Source organism: Mesitornis unicolor, unplaced genomic scaffold (genome assembly GCF_000695765.1).
Source record: "Mesitornis unicolor isolate BGI_N332 unplaced genomic scaffold, ASM69576v1 scaffold21701, whole genome shotgun sequence".
Lineage (NCBI taxonomy): Eukaryota > Metazoa > Chordata > Aves > Mesitornithiformes > Mesitornithidae > Mesitornis > Mesitornis unicolor.
This window is the reverse complement of record NW_010166060.1, coordinates 1-21,229: the sequence shown is the minus strand read 5'-3', so window position 1 is coordinate 21,229 and position 21,229 is coordinate 1. Positions and strand designations below refer to the sequence as shown.

The window sequence follows — 21,229 nt, the reverse complement described above, 5'->3', positions numbered from 1 at the left end:
TATCAGGTGCAAAAGGCATTTTTAAATTAAAAGGAAACAATATAATTCAAAACAGAAGCAAGGAGTAAAAGCAGGTAAAGTTACAATCAGGGAAGAAATGTAACCGTGTGACTGATGTGCAGAAGGCTGTGCTGCCATTCAGCATGACCTGGAGAGGCTGGAAGGTTGGGCAGAGAGAAACTTAATGAAATTCAACATGAGCAAGTGTAGGGTACTGCATTAGGATCAAAGGTTAAAATTAATTTCTTCGCTTAAGTAGTGAACTACTTATGTAAGTGATAGGGTTGCAAGATAAAAATCAAGAAGAGATGCTGTACTGTGGTTAGCAACAAGCATTCCGTTGGGAATCAAAAAGAAGACAGAGAAGAATCGATCATTTCCTTAATGGAGGTTCTAGTATCTTAAGTTATTTAACTAAACTAACTTTTGAAGAATAGCAGGCTACCAGCATGGCCTTAATGTGCTTGTTACATGAATATACACCACTTGATCTATGTTGAACCATGGCTGGCTTACCAAAACATATTAAACCTGATCTTAAGGATTCTGAACAAAGGCAATATTCACAAAATTTAACTTAAGACTATCCTTACAAGATTCCTCTTTGCATATTAGTGTGGCAAGAGACATTTCCTCGTAGAGTGACTGAGAGGAACTGAAATTCGGTATTCTCAATTGCCCTCATGACAACCATTTGTACCTCCTCCTGGCTACTAAGCCAACCCAAGAATATAAACCCAAAGTCAGTTTTTGAAAAACACAGTTGTGTATCATGCTGCAAGAACTGTAAAGGCAAAATTTGCTGTGCCCTTGTAAAGATAAGTTTTTAAACAAAATAACTTACCCTTGATCTTCTATCTAAGCAGTCACAAATAAAGATTTCAGAAAGCAAAACCTCACAGCTCTTAAATAAAAGACAGGTAGCCTTGTTGTATATAAAAGTTCTTATATAGGAAACATCCAGGGTTACACAATAACCAGTTGCTGGTGATTTCTGCACAAATACAGATCACACTGGAGTTTATAACACACCATACTTGCAGTGTCCTTTGGTCAATACTTCTACTTTCATAAACTTTCAGTAATTTACACAGGGTTTAGCAAGTTCTGCTTTTTGTGCTCATCAATGAATCAGAATACAAATATATTGGTAATATGTCCCAATTTGAGAAAGTCCCTTTTTCAGATGAAAAATGAGGTAAGTATCTTAGGAAAATAACAAAATAAATCAACGAAACAGTCGTCCTCTTCCACGCTTGCTCTTGAGATGACTAGCAGAACGCCTAAGGGTTTTCCTCTCTTGACGATGTTGTCTCTCAGCTTCCTGCTGCTTCTTTTGCTGCTCCGACTGGAATATTAAAACAAAAACAGACTCAGGTTCTTGTAAACACATCACCTCATTGTTCAAGTACCTATATGTCAAGTCAGAATACCAGTAAGGAAATCTGGAAACATCACTGTTAATGGTCCCACGCTACGTTGTCTTATACCGTACCTCTTGGTTCTGGCTATCCTTAGGCATTATAATTTCAAGTAATTTCAAGCAAATATTCAAGTCAAAGATATTGAAAAAACAGTGAATAAAATCATATACTTCTGATGAAAACCAATGTCTAACAATAGACTGTAAAATTACACTCTAGAAATTCCGTTCTAGTGCCCTTAAAAAGGTAGAGCAATTTGAGGTTGTTTAGTATCTACTTTGGTTAACTAGTATTATCAAAACTTAGTATTTGCACAAATGCATTTTAAAAAGACAGAACAATTATTTAAATTTGCTGAAATATACAGGTTTTCTCAAAAGTGTTCTTAAAAGTTCTTAAAAGTGTTTGGTATGTTGTAGGCAATTCTAGGAAGAATTTCCACATGAAAAGAATTTAAAATCTCTGCTCCTGTGGCACATGCTCTATTAGTGTTTTCCCCTTTTATCAAAAACATGCTGAAAGGGTTTCATTTACATACTACATAGATTAAATGGCTCTTATGGGTCTTACAGCCATAAACTACTGTTTTCTTTGGAAGACTAAGGCTTGTCTTCAAACTAAGCATGAACTGGAACTAGCAGACTTGAACTAGCCACGCTCAGGCAACTGTCCATGCTATAAAATACTCCAGCAATGAGAGCAATTTCAACAGCAGCACAGGATAAGTGCATTAACAGTGTGACAGAATTACTTGATGCAGCTGTATCCTCACTGCACTTAATTCTGTAATCAGCAGCATACACACATCAGCCCATCTCTTCCCAAATCTCCTGTTTAAGCACCTTTAAAGCCTGAGCTAGACATTTGCATGCATAGAAAACATTTTGGCTGACGTGAGATATGAACCAATTTACCAAATGTAGCAACAAGCCCACACCAGTATCATGGTAATAAACACTAGTGGTCTTTAGACACTGTTGAAATTTATTGACTCCTGTTTCCACTGCAAGTAGGGAAACAAGAAATCACCTATGTGAAAATCTAAGTAGTTTCTCTCCGTCTCCAGACTTATCTGAAACAGTCTTGATAAATCTTAATATAATGTTGACTGCTACCGCCAGTATACTGAAACTGAATGATCTTGATTTCCACTTGAAGCTTTGTTTTGTTGTTGGTGTTTGCTTGGATTTTTTAAAAGAAGTCCCCTATACCTCCCAAATAGCTTAAGTACCTTGGTATTTCAGAAACCCTGCTATTTAGTAATATCTCTTTGCGATTTTAAAGCTTGCTGAAATTGAAAAACAAGATGCCATACTGTAGGAACCATACTAAAATTCCTGGAAAACGACACTGTGAAATATCAATGACGAACCATTTCACTGCTGAATCTGTCAGCGGTTGCTGGGCATTTGGGAGGCTGCTAACGTATCACAATTGCAGCAGCCAAGTTCAGTCTCAATTCCACTGACTTACAGGTTAAACAATACCAACCCTATGGGAGCACAATTCTCTTTCACTAAACCTTTCTACCTACTCCTAAATACACCTGCACTTTAAGGAAAGGGCATCACAAAGCAGAAGCTGATGATCAGACTAACACCAAAATCTCTTTTGGCTTGCTTGCCAACTTCGTCTCTCCATCCTCTGAAAAGGAGTGTCAAGACACTGCACACTGCATAGCTTGACTTCTTCCTAGCTCTCCCTGCTCTGTTTCCTGGGAATGCAGAATATATACAAAAGGTCTGTTTAGTTCAGAGAAGACTTTTAAGTCTTATTTTTTGCTATTCTGTTGATAGGAGAAGAGATCTCCACTGTAGATGCATTATGTTTCTTTTAACTAGATTTCTAAAAATCTTTTTAATGCAAATGAGCACAACGTATGTATTTCAATAAAGCAGTTAACAGAGGAAAAAAATTCCATGTGTTAGCAGCAACATAATGAAAAACCCTCAAAAACTATAGCATATCTGATGGAATCAAGTGAAAATGCCATTCTGAACCACTGCCACAGCTGTCTTCTTCCAGCTTACTCCCAAATCTTCACAAAACTGTTCGCAAAAGGTGACGGGTTGTTGTTCACCACCAACTTCAAGAAACCCTGTGGCTCTGCACTTTCTAATTTAAAGCTACTATAAAAAAAGACTGCATTCAAAGCCCCCAAAAGCCCATATAATTAGCTGCAAGACACTAATGTATCAGTTACAGAAGTTGGTACAATCCCCAGAATGGTTATCCTACACAGCACCGCAGAGGAATCTGTGACTTATTCCACAACACGTTTTCAATTCCAGTAATACAGGAATCAAAAACAGATGGAAAAGGACATCTGCAAACAGACAGTAATCAGGTAAATCAAATAAGGTAGAAATAGTCCAACAAATTTGGTTATTAAACATTTTTTTCATGCATACCCCATGTGACAACCAACAAAACTACTTAGCTATTCTTGTGAAAGGAGTATTACCAGTGAGAAGAATATCTGACCACTAGTACGAGAAAAATGTATTACAGTAAAGAGGCTCATCTGAGGAAAAACAGTTTCAGCTGAAGTACATTTTGTCAGATTTAGTATCAATTAATGAGTCTTCAGCTTTTATAATGTGTCCTTTATGCAGTTCTAAAACAATTTTCTAGCTAAACAAATCCCTAAGTGTTGTATAGCAGTAGCAGAGGCACCCATACATTTAACTCTGCCCACTCCATAAAGTAATCACCTGTCTGTGATCTACAAAATTCCTTAGGACAGGAAATAAAACCCGTTTGGGAAAGGCAGATAGGCAGCAGTCAATCACACGCATCAAATGGAATTTGGCAGGGAGAACAGGACCAGTGCTCATTTGGGTGATCTATGTTACACAAGTTCAGTGACAAAGGTGGTCAGGAGCTCTGTTTTTTCCATGCTGACACCTACCAACATGATCAACCTAGAGAAAGGCTGTCCCCTACAGCATCCTGACTGCATTTGGATCTACAGACCAAGATGTGATCAGTCTTGGTACAAAAGTCAGGTAAGGTCACAAGCTTCTGATTGTATGTCTGCAAATAAACTATTAGAAGATGGAAGCCAGTATTTTCCACCGGAACACAAGATTTTATGAGTGCTGCCTGAGTTATAAGGGTATAAACACACAGAGCGCTACCGGAGGCTTTCATTCTTTTGGCAAGAAGCAGGAGAGTTGGCAGCTTATAAAGAAATGAAGAGGGACATTTGTTTGACGGTTTTAAAGTTCCTGTTCTTTCATGCAAAAACTAAAGTTACTTGTATATTATCTAAAAAAATTATATATATAGCTCACCTTCTTTAATCTGAATGTTGCCTGTTTGCTGCCTACTGTGGTATCAGACACATTGAGCGTGCCAAGCTTTTCTTCAAGCTTTAAACGATCTCCAAGAGTTTTCCTGCAGAGAATAATTAACATTAGTCCTTATTCTTGCCATCTTTTTACTATAATAAAGGCTGATAATGCAGTCAAAACTAATCTCAGTTTCTCTGAAATTCCATAACTCTGGAAAATAAACATTCAGTAAACAGAAAAGAAACAAGTTCAAAACATTCCCTCCAGATAATTACTTTTGGTAGAAACATTTTAAAATTATGTAAAGTTCATTGTTTTCTCTGCTAAAAAAGCAACAAAGCTGTAGTTGAGAAAGAAACCACATCCTTCTATTGCTACAGTTTTCTATGAAATATTAGAAAAAGTCAGGAATATTCAGCTACAGTAATAGATATATATACAAATAATAAATAATAAGGTTAGATATGTACAGTTTTCTTGAAATCTTATCATTTCTGAATTGGAAACACTTTTGATGGAAGGAAATAATCTTGACTATACATCAGAATGAATGAATCACCGACTGAATCACTCCACTGCTAGAGACAAACAACCTAGTCCAAGTACAATTGACTGTTCGGACACGGCGCCCACAACAGCCTAAGGCAAAGGGTTTTCTAAATAAAAGAACAACGCAAACAAGTGAATGCGATAAATAAGACCGACCCTGAACCCAGAGAAGAGCTCCACATGAGCCTATGCCTTCAAGCACACTGTGCTCATCAGTTAGTTTCCGTAAGCAGGCTGGTGTAGATAGTGCCTCTCACTCGGGCAAAAAGCTCTACGGAGCAGGAGGTAGCTGTTGTGGCCAAAACTGACCCTGCCTTCAGCTCTGCCCCACTGGACACTAATACCCCATCAAAATCAAGAGATATGGATGTGTCCCAGCTGCTCCAGGTTGTGAGCAGATATTTAATATCACCCTTGCTGACTGCAGTACATTGGGTTGTAAACTGGAACAGCTGAGGAGTGGAGAGGCACCTTGTTCCTGCATAGCCCCCAGTGCAGAAGCGAGGCAGGCAGTGACGGTGCTGGCTTCAGCCAACTTCTCTCAAGGCACCTGTGGGTCCTAACACAACTCCTCCTTCTGTCATGTGGGCCCCTGGCAGTCCATGGCAGTGCCACCTGAGAATATGACATGGCTTGCATGATCAAACTCACTCTGATGCACTTAGAAAACATTCACCTAGCTGTAAGTGAGGTTAGTTTTTGCAATTGGACATGCTGCTATTAGTGCCTTATTAGATCTCTCTGAAGAGGGCTGAGAGACAATTTTTTTGTACAAGTTTTAAAGTGGGAAATAAGTCATCCTTAAAAATACAGATGATTAGCAGCCACCAAAGTCAATGGCATTTCTATGGATGAAGGGCTCATGGATGGTGGCCTATGCATGAAGACTCTGAAGTCCACTGAATTTTGCTTAATGAGCCATTTTATGCAACAAAAACTTTTCAGATGAACAATGAAAAATTACTGTCAAGAATTACTTTATTTCTCATGACTAGGTAATTTGATTGTATTTTTTTCCTGTAGTATCTTTTACACTGAGTACATGTAAAAACTTGTTCCATCTGTGCGCATCAGGAAGACAAGCTAAGCCTTAGAGCTAACTATGGCAGAAGATCAGTCACCGACATTGCAGTGGGATTTCTGCATTCAAGTGAAGTCCCATTTCCCTCCCCTTTGAAAGCGAACTGGAGAAATATGGCTACTACCCAGCAATTATTTAGCATGACTGCCTAGATAATGCTTCAGTCGGGAGAAAAATTAAAATGAGGAGGTATGAGCAAAACGCTGTGGGGTTGCCATCCTACTGAGTAATTGCAGGTATGGCTCTGTTTGTCTGAATATGTGCAGACCTCAAATGACAGCGGATTCCACACATTGGTACACAAACACAACAGCTGGCTTGGTTTTTTTAAAATCATCCTCAACAAATTGATTGAAGGGATACATTAACAGTGTTATTAAAAGCAACTTTCCCTGCCCTACAGTAAAAAAAAAAATAAAATAAATTGCCCAAGCACTTGCTTTTCCTTTGTTATAAAGAGAACAGGTTTTCAGGACTTTTCCTGCTGTTTTACAGTAATACCTAGGAATGTCAACTATGCCTTTGTTGGCTTTTGTTTACTTTCTTGGCCACCTCTGAAGAGACATACATTGACTGTCAAACTTCCTGAAGTATGACTACTGTGGTTTTTAATTTTGACATGCTCTACCTTCAATAACAAACATTTTAAAGGGACATCAAGAAAATCAAGAGAGCTCTTAGTGCACTGATAAAAATAATTTCCTTCTATGGATTCCTTTTAAGTTACCCCTCCTGTGTAAGGAACTTATGCAGCAAGTAAACAAAGTTTTGCATCTTTGCTAATACACATGAAAACATGTTGAATGTAAGTGCAAAAGAGTGCAAAAGGGGAAAATTAAACAGACTGATGTGAGACAAGGCGCTTTTTACAACCACGAGTAAATTTTGCAGTTTCCTGCACAAAGACATGCGTAGACTGTTGGTCTATAAAGACATTTTTAGTATGCACCACTGCTTTAGAAGTTGGGCTTAGAGCCGTGCTGAGTCAGGAACATGTCAAAAGAAACACCCAGTTTTATATAAGTCATAAACTGTTTCCTCAGGTAGAATATTATACGATTAGAGAAAAAAAGAACACCTAACCATTAAATGCATAGTGAAGGTATTAAGGTACTTAATTATATTGGTCACAGACCATCATTCCATAACTTGGATAAATCAAATCAAAAACAAACATGCCAGCCTCACCAGATTGTACATGCCACTACAGTCTTTCCAATTTTCAGTACATTACCTGAATTAATTATTTTTATGCTGACTGCTTATCAGGGCAGCGGAAAACATATTTAGGTATCTTCATAAAATTCTAGTATGTAAAAATGTTAATTAACCAAACAACGTAGCTCACAACACAGACTATGTTAAGATGATTACCGAATCCTATCAGCTATACATAATAAGAAATAGGTATCAGCCTTTATTTTTTAAATTTCCTTTAAGAATTTACAGAGGGTATCTAACCTAAGCAATCCTAATTAGGCACCACACCTGTAAAATACTCTGCAGAGAATTAGCAGCGAATCTTAAAACAGATTCTCTCTTTCATAAAAGCAGCCTCTGAAAAGTCTTTCCATGGTTTATGTAATCACTGATATTCCTCCATCCACTGGACATATTTGTGGTATTTGCTTATTTCCTGAGCTCAAGCAATGATTTTTCTCCCTCTGTACACTGGATGAAAGAATTTATTTTGTCCTGCGTCACACAGCATTGTTTTTTTCTCTCTGTTGCTCTTCCTTACGCCTGTCCTGGCTTACTTACTTAACTTTCAGTATCCCTGTTCCCATTTAAGCCTTCCATGTTTTGAGTGAAATGAAACCTTAACACTTCCAACTGATTGTCCTTGAGAATCTCTTTTAGAGGTCAGCAGCTGAGCGTGAGTAAAAGAGCACCTTTCAACTCAATTGCTAACACGACTATAAGCCCAAGTATAGTGTAAAAAATATCCTTAACGTACAATACTCTGTCAGAGTGTCCAGAGTGGATTTTCTTCTGACAAAGAAGAAAAACTGACAGAAGTACAAAGTTACTTTATCTTCTGGAAGAAAGAAAGAAAAATAATCTGAAGCAAGTTGATGGAGAAATCTCAGAATGTTGGAGTCCAGAATGAGTGGGTATATTAAATATAAAGAACAAATAAAAATCCCAGTGTGAAAACACTTGCTGATGAGAAACAGCTAAGGAAAACATGGGAATCAGTTCTGCAGAGCTGCTATAAATCCCAATTTATAAAAACCACTACTTCTATTTAAAGGGTTCTTACAGGTACAGCATGGAAATGGTAGACTACTGTAGAAACACTGGACCAGTAATAATTAAAGACCATTTTACGTAATAATTCCAGTTAAAAACTTGAACATTTAAGGGACAGGCTGAATTTTTATCTAACGTTTTTTCATATATCTTCAGAAAATTCCCATCATGGAACAACTAGGTTGTAGAGTCAGTCATTAGTGACACAAAGAAACAGTCCCATTAAGTATATTATTCACTTCCTTTTCTTTGACTGTATCATTTTAAATAAAAACATAATGGCTCTTACGAGATCCATCTAGCCCAGCAACTTGTTTTCAACATTAGTCAAAGTTCTGCTCTGCATCCAGTGTGCTGCAAGAACTCTGAAGCTATTGTCTTTCAGAAAGGGTTTTAATATTAATATCTGCCCTCCAAATAATAAAAGGCTATTAAATCTCATCTTCTGAAGGGCTCAACTCACCTCTGAAAAAAAAAAAATACCAATGAGATTTGCAGGCATTAAGCATTTCAAAGCCAAGTCCTTTAGTATGATGTGCACTTTATACAGCACACAATTACTTCAGTTGTTCATCAATTTTTTAAGTCTGATTTTTCACATTGTAAACAGAAAACCAGAAATAGTAAGACCTGACAATATAAGGACCGTGTAGTTTTTTTAAAGTTCCTGGATGCTATAAAAATATCCAGACAGAACAATTTTTGTTTTACCACCTTGATCCTACCCCCAAAATAGTGACCAGTCATGCAGCATTCTGCATCCTTTTAAAGGGGCAAATGAAAAACACGCTCACACTGGTGGAGAAATACAACCGGTCTCACAGACATCAGCGTTGCTATTTGTGAGAGCAGCAGTTCACCAACACCTCATAAAGGACCCCCAAATCTGGCCCAGAATATTAATCTTTTATCTCATGTGTGCTGCGTCTCTGCCATACTTTAAACATTGTATTTTTCTAACTACAAAACAAAGCTTTCAAACAACTATGTTGCTTAAAGTTACATCCCTGATTCACCAGATGTGGCTTTACTAGTAAAGTGCTTCCAAGCCAAAATGCCACTGGCCTGCATTGTAGAGAAATACTTGAGAATCGTCCACCCCCAGCTATTAAAACAGGAACATAAGTCTTACTTCATTAATTTTTGTTTTTTGGCAGAGTCTTTGAAGCTTCTGAACTCCTCTCCTTCTTTAATCTCAAAAAACTGAGGTTTCAGTAATGTTTGCTGATCCTCCTTGAACCTTTCCTGCCGCTTTACTTTTTCCTCTTGGCGCAGGAGCTTGCGCTGTTTCCTGACCTCTTCAACCCAGCCTTTTTCATCATCTGAACTCTCAGAACTTTCTGCATCACTTGCTTTTCCTTCTGGTTCTTCCTCCCCTTCCTGCAGACAAAAATAGTACTAAATAAAATATCATCAAATAATTTTCTTTTCAGACAACTCCAGCAGTTAGAGTATGCGACAGCTTTTTACACAGAGTTAAAGAGAACTAAAATTTGAACAAAAGCAGTAACAGCAAATAAAGAAGATATATTATAAAATTGTTTCCACCTACATATCTTACGTTTTTCAAATCTATATTTATGTAGACATGATACTGTTCACATCTAAACTCAGAAAACATTATAAATGACACCTAATTACTGTAGCTGTAGAGACATTCTTGCATTGCCTCCATTCTTCCTTCTTTCTAAGATGAAAAATCTGAATGACTGAAACACACCAAAAAATCCCCCAAACGATGCATTTTTCTTAATCCAAATGGAAAATATTTTACCTGTTCTTGTGCTTCCAGCTCCTCCAAGACCTTTAGTTTCCTCTTTCTTTTCTCACTTATTTTAGAAACAAGTGGATTAAGTAGCCTGAATTCTTCACTCTGCTCATCCACCTGGAAATCTGGATTCTCAAACATGACCTTAAACCGATCATCTTTGAGAAGGCTAGGCAGATTCTGGAAAAGAAGCAAAGCATGAGTGAGTTATAAAATTCTGAAACAGGCACTGGTAAAGTAAATAACACTTCTTATTTAAACAAAACTCAAAACTACCATATAAGATGTCAGTTGCTTTATCCTTCCAGGTCATATAAAAATCAAGATTTATGCTTATTATATTTTATATTATCATTCTAAGCTACCTGTAAACAAGACAGTTTGGGGTTTTTGTGCACACTATAGACACATTAAATACACAATTATTAATATTTTTTATTTAGTGTTTCTCAAACATTCAGCCAGCTGCTCTGGAGACATGTTGATATCTATCAACTAATCAGCAGTACCTCCAAGGCAAATATCCTGCCTGACAGGGATGATTCTACAAGAAATTATCAGGGTAAACATGTCTTTATGCAATGCTAATACTGTTTTACTATAAACACATTAGAGTAAGTGTTTCTATAAATCTTACAACACTTTTCTTCACTGCCCTTGCATACAGAATGGAAAGGGCAGTTCCTTCACATCAAAGTTAAATGAAATCAGTGTAAATTATGCTACTGCTGAATTAGGAACAGTTCAAGCTCCAATTTTAGCTTATATGAATACCTGTTGTTGCAATGTTAAAGTTATTGCATACATAGCTTTTTAGTATAAAAAGCTGATCTTGCAACACCAAACTTATAAGAACACATTCACCCCCACCCTAGTATTAAGCTTTCATTGTTACCTAAGTAGTGTGTGTGTGTGAGGAAACAAACAACAAATACAGAAAACAAGAAGTGTCATTTTCAAACAGAGAAACCGTTACAAATGTGTGACTTGCAGTAAACACAGCGAAAAATCAAATTCTAAAGCCTAAAATACATTGCTCTTTGTAAGACTCTCATTCCACTTCAGAAAAATAACCAGAACGTGCATTTTTATGCTACTCTTCTTAGTCCACTTTCCTGGTTTATTGGGATAGAATCTTAAAATCAGTTTTCTAGTCAGGAAAAAAGCATTTTTAAAGACTTTAGTACTCATTTTCAATGAGAACAAGCTGATAAGACACTTTGTTATAGTTTTCAGCCAGCACTGGAATGCAGGTTGTCATAGTGCTCAAGGACTGTTTCCAGTTTCCGTGTTGCACCTGTCCTGCCAACCTTTACTATACAAGAAGCTGAACAGAGTGAAATCCATGGCACATGACCAAGTTGACCAACAGAAAGTCATTTATACCACAAACATTGCACTCACTATAAACACGTTCTGGGGACAGCTCTCCATCTTCAATGGCTGCCATCCCAAGAGGGCCTCACCCACCGTTCTGTTCCCAAAGCCTACTCCGCCACTGTATCAGTCGAGTATAAAATTATGCGTACTTTATATTGATACTGTTATTAATACTGGTTTTTTTTCTTACTATTATTTTATTAAATCTGTTTCTATTTCAACCCATGGGTAACCTTCCCTTTTCCCGATTTCCCTCCTCAGGTGGGGAGGAGTCATCAGGTGATATAACAACTGTCTAAATGACAAAACACACTTGACACAATCTATATGTACTCTAGACTAATCAGCAAACCAGTCTGGCTACTTCATAAAATGCAGATAAATGTGTACACAAAGAAAGGCAATTGTACCTTCAGTTTTACAGGTAACATCTATCTTGTCATAGTCACCACCAAAATACCAACAAATGCAAACAACAGGTACTTTTCTAACAAGTTTGGTATTGACGCTGCATTTAGCTACCTCCTGGAATCCTGTCAAGCCCACATCATCTTCACAGTGAGCATTTAATTATTTTAAGCTTTGTTACTACAGGGTCTTTGTGGTGCTGCAGCTACAGTGAAATCCACTTTAAAGCCACCTGTAGAATTTTTATGAGAAACAGAAACAAGGGAATTTTGAATCCGTTTGGCCAGATAACAAAAAAACCAAACCAAAACCCCAACAACAAAAATTCAGTACTGTAAGCATTATTATGTAAAAGAATTCTCCAGAACAAAAGTTCACCTTCTGTTTCCTTTTTCTGGCAACCTGTTGCTCTTCTCCTTCTTCTTCAATCAGTTTGAGAGCAAGCTCTTTATTGACTTTCGGAAGTTTCTAAAGAGAGAAAAGCAATTAATTGGTCAATTACTCTTTTACACATGCAAAAATCTACACGATTTACATTCATAAGTGTGGTGAAGAGAGAATTCTTATTCATTCTTATAACTCTTGCTGAAAAGCTCCTTGATTGGTTCCAAATATTTTTAGGTACTATTAAAGTAAGAGTTTGGAGAAAATTTAAGCAGAATGCCTGTGACATTTTTACCTTGTAATGCATGAGCTTCAGTACTTTAAAAGCATTATTTCTCCTTGTATGTTGAGCAAATTCAATCTAGAAAGTTATAAGCTAGTTATAAACACACTATCTTTATAAATCTCTTTCCAGAGTACTATGTCTTAATGGCTTAAGTTGTTTATTTTAATGACAGAAATAGACACTGCAAGTTTCACCAGTGGGTTATACACTTAAGTGGCAAACGTGATGAGAGCTGCTCTTTTCCAGTTCCGTATCAGCCTCTCTCTCTCTCTCTCTCTCTCTCATCTGTGGGAATCACACACAGGAATTCTATGCTTCCATTCAAAAGTTCTATAAATTACTTTGTGTCTCTGATGATAAACAAATCCTAAGTCACTACATCTGAGATATACTTAAGAATATATTACTCTTTATGAATAGTTTTTCCAGAAGTGTACTCATTGTTTACAGGATTTACCTTTAGTTGAACTCTCTGTGCACGAGTTTCTTCTATCTTCTGCCGTATTTTCTCTCTTCTGTATTCCTCATAGGCAAAGGGGTTGGCCATCATTTTTGCCTTCGAACAAGCACAAGGAAGTAAAAAGAAAATACCACTAATAGAGGACACAGTCCATTATTTGGAGAAAAACACCACAAAAAAAAACCCCAAACCAACAAAAACCCAAAATGCATATTTTATTGTTAAGCGTAAAAACTAACAAGGATCAGCCTTATTTACCTTATGATAAAGTCTTATGTCCATGAAAAAGCCATGCATGTATGCTCTGAGCAATGATGATCCAATGAGATGAGCAAGGCCTGGGAAAAAAGTTAGAAAGTATTTCAAAGAGCTTTCATATATGAAGAAGCAATATTCCAAGCTAGCCACTTCACTCACCCGATTCAAGACAAACAAGCACTGCCAACTCAACACATCACTCTAACAGTCACATCCATTACATAAAGACTAAGTAAAACCGCAAAAAAAATCAGTTTGGCCAGCAAGAAATTTGACCTTCTTCAGAGCAACAAAATCCAGTTTTCTCATCATAATGCATGTTACTGTGCACTTTAGAAGAATGCCCACATGTACTACGCTCTATAAAAGTTTACAAAGAAAAATTTGAGAGGATTTTTTCTGAAAGTCCATAGAAGTTTGACAATCACTTTTTTTAGTGTGGCACAATTATGTTTTTAATTAAAAAGAGTTTCGCCTTAGGTCACTATCTTTGAAGAATTAGCATACTGAAAAAAATACAGTACCACATCAGGCATAGAACTGTCACCCTAGGCCCTAACCTAAGTAAGAATGAAAATATTTAAGAGTTCTCTAACTTTTCCATGTATTTCTACAAAATTCCAAGACTGAAAAAAAGAAAAGCTTTCTATAGCAAAATATCCTCTACAGACCCCAATCTTTAGGAATTAAGAACTAACAAACAACTTCTAGAACTAAATGGCAAAAAAAAAGTGAAAAACCACTGTGTACTTCAGAAAGTAAAATTGTCTCTAAAAATTTTTTCAACTGTTCCCAGGAAACAACTTCTTGCATATGCCAAAATGAGAGTACTCAAGCCATTGCTATTAACACACAGAAATGCTGACAAATGAAATGTGAAATATCCCTTAAGATGGTTCTTGATTTGAAAGCTTGCATTTAAGGGGAAATGAATTTGACTAAATTCATTTGACTAAGTTCTAGTGAACTGAAAGCAGAATAACTGCTCTCAGTGAAGTCTCTAGGTAGGTAATACTACATTGCCTTATTCCCTTACAATTGAGATAGGGGTCTGAGGGCTACATTCAGCCCATCTGCACTAGAACCCTAATGCTAAAGATGCGGGTACTTTGATGACCTCCTCCTTATGCCGCCTCCTGCCAGGCCAATCCCAGCTCCCATATTCAGAGGTAAATTAACTAAACTTGAGCAAAAACATTGCAATCAAAACACGTAATGAACAGAAAAAGGACTAACTACCTTAGGAGAAGTATGCTCACATTCTCTGCTATATAACTTTCAGTATTGCAATTCCTTGAAACATATTAGTCCTAGAATTATGTGCATTTTCTGGAAGTTACTACATTCAAATAGGGAAGCCTTTGGCAGATTATGCTGCGAGTTTCAACATAGTATTTCAGCCCCTCAAAAATATCTTGAAAACTAAACCAACTTAACTTTCTATGCCTTCCACTTAATGTCTGAAAGCCCACACAACAGATTATTAGACCTATTAAATCAGAAAATATAATCTTGGCTTAAAAATCTGAGAAATACAAGTATCTAGTGTTGCACTGGTTGGGAACCAAAGAGCATGAAGCCATCAGGCTGGAATATTAATAACCAAGAAGGCTGGAGGAAACTACTGCCAGGGGATTTCTAACAGTCCTCATACGTCACATCAGAATTACAAAACTTACATGTGTAAATGGTCAAAAACTGAACCAAGAAGTCAGCTAAAGAGGATATTCAAGTGTTTTACCTAAATTTTCAAGGTCTTTTCTGGTAACAAATTTGTAATCATCATAAACTGTGCTCTCCGGATTCTCTTCCAATTCTTCAGTCAAGTTGTCCAAGAAGGAACACCATTTTGGGGCAGGTCCTAAAACCTGTGGATATTACAGAAAGTTGTAACATTGTATATGCTCACAGAAAAATCCTACAGTTAGGCTCTCAGCTACTGTGCTGTAACAGAAAAACAAATGAATCCCCCTAAAATCAAACAGACCTTACAAGCAACAGCAGTTAGAGAACACAATTAAACCTACTGCTTGCATTACCAATAATGAGTAGTATAGATTATGTAAACATTATTTTAATTTAGGTCATTTATTTGAGACCAACAACCTAGAGGTTTCAGGTTTAACTGTTTCAAGTGCTCCCAGTCTGATTAATTTATTAAAAGGTCAGAGACAAACATTATAGATAAAATTATGAACTAATGGCACTAGATGGCAACTAATCCGTAAAGCACTGTTGGATCATCAGGTTCACTATGCAATCATGTTAATTCCTATTCTGTCCTACTTATTTTAATTAAAACACCACAAGTATACTTAATATATTTTTACTCAGGGACAGAGCTAGATTGTATGAACAGATAAGGGGAAATATTAGAAAACTTGCATATTTCTATCACGAGACAAAGGATTTATTTGAACAATATTATGTTGTGCTATCAATGTACTTTTCCATATAAGCTTCCTCCAATTTCCCAAGTCAACAATTAGCTCCCTTCACTTTTCCCTCCTGCTGTTCTGATAGAAATTCCTCTCTATCCTGATGCACGCAGCCATGCTCAACTGTTCCAGTGCTGCTATTTTAGTAGCTGAGTTAGCCAAATGGAAAAATCTAACATTACATCTTTCCCTCTAGAGCAAATCAGCTGACATTTTGGAACGTAAAGGGGCCTGTTCACTCCTAGAGTGGGACTTTTGGTGAGGCTTCTGGTTTGTTTGCTAAAAAATTACATTAAAAACTCTGCAGTCAACATAACCACAGGAATGGTTGTGATTCAACAACATTTTAAGGTCTTATTTGTTAATGGAAACAAGTAGAATTGATGCTATAGATATAAAATACATATAAGTTTGTTTTAACATGATATTCTGGTAACAGTATGAGACAATGCTGTCATTTTAACAGTGTGTTACTACTTGCTCAAAAGCCTTCTTTTGGAAACAGCTATACACAAAAAATAGTAACATTTTATTCTAGATTATAATATTCTACTAATATTTCAGACTGCAACACTCCAGACAATAACACTGTATTCTAGACCACTACTGTCTCTGTATGAAGTGTGATTTATATTTGTAAGGTTTCAGGCATAGCTGAAAACCATAACACGGCAAATGAAAAATTACACTTTTTTTTTTACAGTAATGCAAATTTTATACCAATTAGTAAGAGCTTCCAATGAAAGACCTAAGGTGTCACTAACAGGAAAGACTTCACCTACTTAATGAATTAACCAAATCCCCGTGTCTGTTCCAGCATTACTCAGCTTAAACACTGAGAAATCTCAGTGAATACTCAGCTTTAACAACTGAGGAATCAGTTTGATTTCTTGCCCACATCACAGAAGCTTTTGCCTCCATCCAGATCTAAATTTTTTCAGTTATTTCCCCTAAACCAAATTCTTCAATTCTAAACATCAAACTTTCACATTATTAAGAAAGCAGTCCAGATACATTAAATGTACCACTGGTTTTCATGCCATTCAAGAAATCAGTTATCCATGCTTTATTACAGACCATCAAAGCCTGATTGGGGTGGAAGAATCTTCTCTAAAGTTTACCCATAATTTTGTTTTGGATGAAATTTTGTCTTTTTATAAAAATCAAGTTGCTTATTAACTAAACAAAACTTTTTGTGTAATAAAATTTAAGTACAAGTTTCTCTGCTGAAGATTATTAGAAATGAGATTAGATAATCCTTGACTCACGTTCATTCCCATTAAATAAAAAGTTTCCCTTCATTCCATCTGACTCATCATGTAAAGATCTCTATCACTTCAATAAACCTTTTTCAGCACTTCCACTTCTACAACACTATCGGCACAAGCCTTACAAAACGCACATTACTCATAAGAGCTCAGGCCACTCCAAGCAGTTCGGGTAATCCCCCAGTGGGATCTTGGTGGTGTAATTCTCTGAATGAATAACTAAAGCAGAGGTCTCACAAAAAAGGGAACACAGTTTATCTGCTCTGCAGCTGTAGCTCCACTCACTGTTCCAAGTATCCCTGTACTCAAAACCTGATACTGAGAGTAAAACCTTTCATGGCAAGTTAATTTGTGCCATGAAACGCATAAAGCCAGAAGATCTGATTATTCATTATAATCCGTGGAGCAAGTTGGATGATCAGATCATAGAAAACAAGGCGAGCAGGGGGAAATGAGATAATTAATGGAAAAAAGCAGAGGCAGAATACCAGGAAAAAACACCAAGTCCAACCATTATTCAAATTTAACATGTAAACTGACAAAAAGGAAAACCCTACAGATATGTCTATGCATGTTTTATTGCCTTATTTCCCTCTCTTCCAACCTACTGAAACCACTTGCCTACCTATTGTAGGACACCTTAGGAGCTTTGCTTTGTAAATTAAAATGGAACATTTCTTAAAGCTTAGGAGGAAATTTAAAACATAGAAAAGGCAACCACCACCAGCCACACTGACAAAAACATAAACAAGACATGTCCTTTTCTTGCAATAGTAATTCTTCAGAATTTAATTCTAACAGAATTTAATTGCCACTGCATTTTAACTGCAGAGTTTAATGCTCCTCTGCCATCCAACAGACATCCCAGGATGGTGCTGAGCGCTCTGAAATGGCAGACCCCAGTGCTCCTGTGCCAGGGTACAAATGCAGCAGTTCAGAGGGGTGGTCTGCACTGGGCCACCAAGGATGAGGCAGCCAGGTGACACCTCACGGGTGCACAGCAGCACAGGAGGGACCCCTCAGAGCTCCTGCCACTCAACACTGGCACCACCTCGGCCTGGTGCGCAGTTCCCACCCAAACCAGCAAACAGGCGTGAAGCTGTGGAGGGTGGGTAGGATAATTAATAGACTTGTCAGTTTAGACTGGAACATACAACTCTACCATATCTGTGGGAGAAAAATGCACTGGAATTCACAGCAAAAATGAGAAAGTGTTACAGAGGTAGGTAATCACATGCAACTAAACTGACAGACCTCATTTTTACAATATTTATGATATACCAATAAGTTTCTCTGCAAATTTTAGAAAAGTTGCACACAGTTAATGGGAAAATAATTATTAAATTAGTGCACATCTACACTAGGCTTTTATTCAAATATTTCTTAGGATAGGAAAACCAGAAATCATCACCAACAGTGATTGAACCAATACTTTTGCTATTTTTCACTATTTTTCCATTTTCAGTAGGGTAGTCACTTCTTGAGACTATTTCTGCCAATTGCTAGTGAAAGCCAAGAAGACTGGCTTTGAAAATATTTTTGGTTTTGAAAATATTCTAAAATAATTTTGCCTATCAACAGAAGAGCCTTGCCTTGGGCAGGGTCCTGCTGGCAGCAAGCTGGGTGGGCTGCTCCCTGCTCTCCTCCCCTCCCAGTGCTCTCCTCCTTAATAGCACCCACAAGGCGACCAAGAAGCAGTTATCCCACATGGTGTCCCACCACCGCACTGCAAGAGAGTGGTAGCTGGGTCACACGAGACAGGGGACATGGAGCAGCCAGGGAGCATGGCCCTCTCCTCCCCGGAGTGAGCCATGGGGCCAGACCTACCACAGGGGCTTCCCACTGCGATACACGGGTAATACAGATGTCTCACCATTGCCTCTCATACCTGATACCAAGCCACAAGTAGTAAAGATGTGGACTTCATAATTACTGTGCTATCTAATGCCAAATTTGTTAGTACGCATTAGAATGTCTTTTTTTTTAATTTTAAACTTTAGATACAAAAGCATAAAATATGATGCGTAATCGAGCACACAAATGAAAGGAGACAAGTAGAAGGCCAAACTGTTCAAGAAGAGGAAAAAAGTTGACAGAAAAATAGATGTTTAACTTAATAGTCTCACAGCACTACAAATTTTACATGCCCTGTACTTCTGTCCATGCCTAATTCCTGAGCACTTCTGTAGGAAATATCATCCTGTCATCATCAGTTTGTAATTCCCCTGAAATTAATGAAGTCTAGGACAGCATAGGTACTATTCCCAACCCACAACAGATGTTTCTTATCTTTGATCTGGAACACCAGACAGCACTTGTACACTTTTAAATGCCACTCAACAATCTGACAGCCAGCTTCGCATAGCCCTCAGAGCCACATAAAAACCAGGTCTAATCCTAACTATTAAACATGCTCAACAACTCAAAAGCAGCCCAGGATGTGTAGCAGCTCCCAGAGTCAGATGTCACAAGCTTTAAATTAAATGACTTGGAATGCACATACAGACGAGTACTGTTCAGTATCTGCCTGAAGATTTCAGGAACTAATTCGACACAAGTGGACTGAGCAGTTGCTCTTTTCTTCTCAGGGAGTCAAAAGAGGTTCCAAAAATCTGGTTTTCAGGTTGTTAAATAGCAAGTGCCTGGAAGATTTCATACAAAGCAGTGATAAACTCTTCAGCTGTAAATAAAATGTCAAAATATATTAAGACTTGAGTAGCAGAAACTCCTCCCAACCTTCATTGACTTATTTTCGCAATCAAAACATGCAAAAGGTTCACAGACAGCATAAATCAGATTTGAAAATAATTAACTAGAATTTGCAAAGTTTACACTGCCTGAATTCCCTCTAGAAGATTAACTTCATGTATGTGGACAATTAACACAACTAAGTATGAAAACACATCATGTCACTGCTCTTTCACAACACATTTTAGAAGTAAAGCCTTCTTTCAAAAATCTTTGTTAGGGTACCTTCAATGGATTTTAAGTTAGACTGCAAGCCCTTTACCAATTAGCAAAAAATTTATTAGTTAAATCATTCACTGCCATCCTATTTGAATAATGTCAATTACAATATTAGCACATTTTTAAGGCCTTCAACAGAACTCTGGGTACAGCGCAATGCGTAAAATTACTAAGATAAGAATTTTAATAACTGTAAGGCAAAGCAGGAATTGGCTAATGAGAAACAGTTTATGCTGAAAGTGGCATTACTGCACAGAAAAGAGGTTACAAGCAAAGCTCCAAGAACTAGCCCATTAAATATTTTCTGTAATGACTGCCACATATAGTAGGAAAATACCAGTAAAATCTGCTGATGACAAGCTGTCACAACATAAGGGTCACAATCTCTTAGGAAAAAATGCTACCTTGAAAAGTAAGATGCTGGAAATCAGATGAAATTTATAGTAAATCACTACCAGTTGTAAAAAACAGAATAGGAAAAAATTATACTATATGATAACAAGACAATAAAATAGTCTTATAAGGCCATTGTATAAAGGACAGTGTACGTCCTGTGCAACTCCAGGCAATAATGTTCAGGATACATGAATGCAAACTGCAGCAAGTACAGTGAAAGGCTGTCAGGATAATTTCTAAACCAGTAATGATTGCAGAAGAATAAATACAGGCAAAATTATCACAGTGACACTGTAAATTAGAAAAGTTAGGTAAGCATCAGAGGAATATGACTCTTGAACAGCCTTTTAATGGACATAATGAGGAAGAAACAAACAGCTAATTTTCAGATTAAATCAGACATATTAATGGAAAAGATTGTGCAGTCTGATCCCCTGTGATACGATGGGACTGGACTTCATGATCCAAGGAAGCTCCTCTGTTTCTCCTTTCCCGTTAAAAAAACTCCAACCCAAACTTAAAGCACTTTAACAAAGAGATTATTTTCTAGATTATAATGTCTTTAAGTTAAATATACTAAATTTTTAATATTTTATTTAATATTTATTAATAT

At 37.1% G+C, this 21,229-nt stretch overlaps 1 protein-coding gene across 1 annotated transcript; it reads right to left on the bottom strand.

Annotated features, from left to right (window-relative positions):
- Positions 1–884: 884 nt before the first annotated feature.
- On the bottom strand, positions 885–15,415 carry LOC104548744 (nucleolar protein 10-like; the record flags this gene model as incomplete). The annotated part of the gene is made up of 8 exons (XM_010194851.1): positions 885–1,348; positions 4,721–4,823; positions 9,736–9,983; positions 10,378–10,551; positions 12,538–12,627; positions 13,287–13,385; positions 13,548–13,627; positions 15,289–15,415. Coding segments are annotated over 8 exons (1,041 nt in total), but the record flags the coding sequence as incomplete, so codon positions are not given.
- Positions 15,416–21,229: the final 5,814 nt, after the last annotated feature.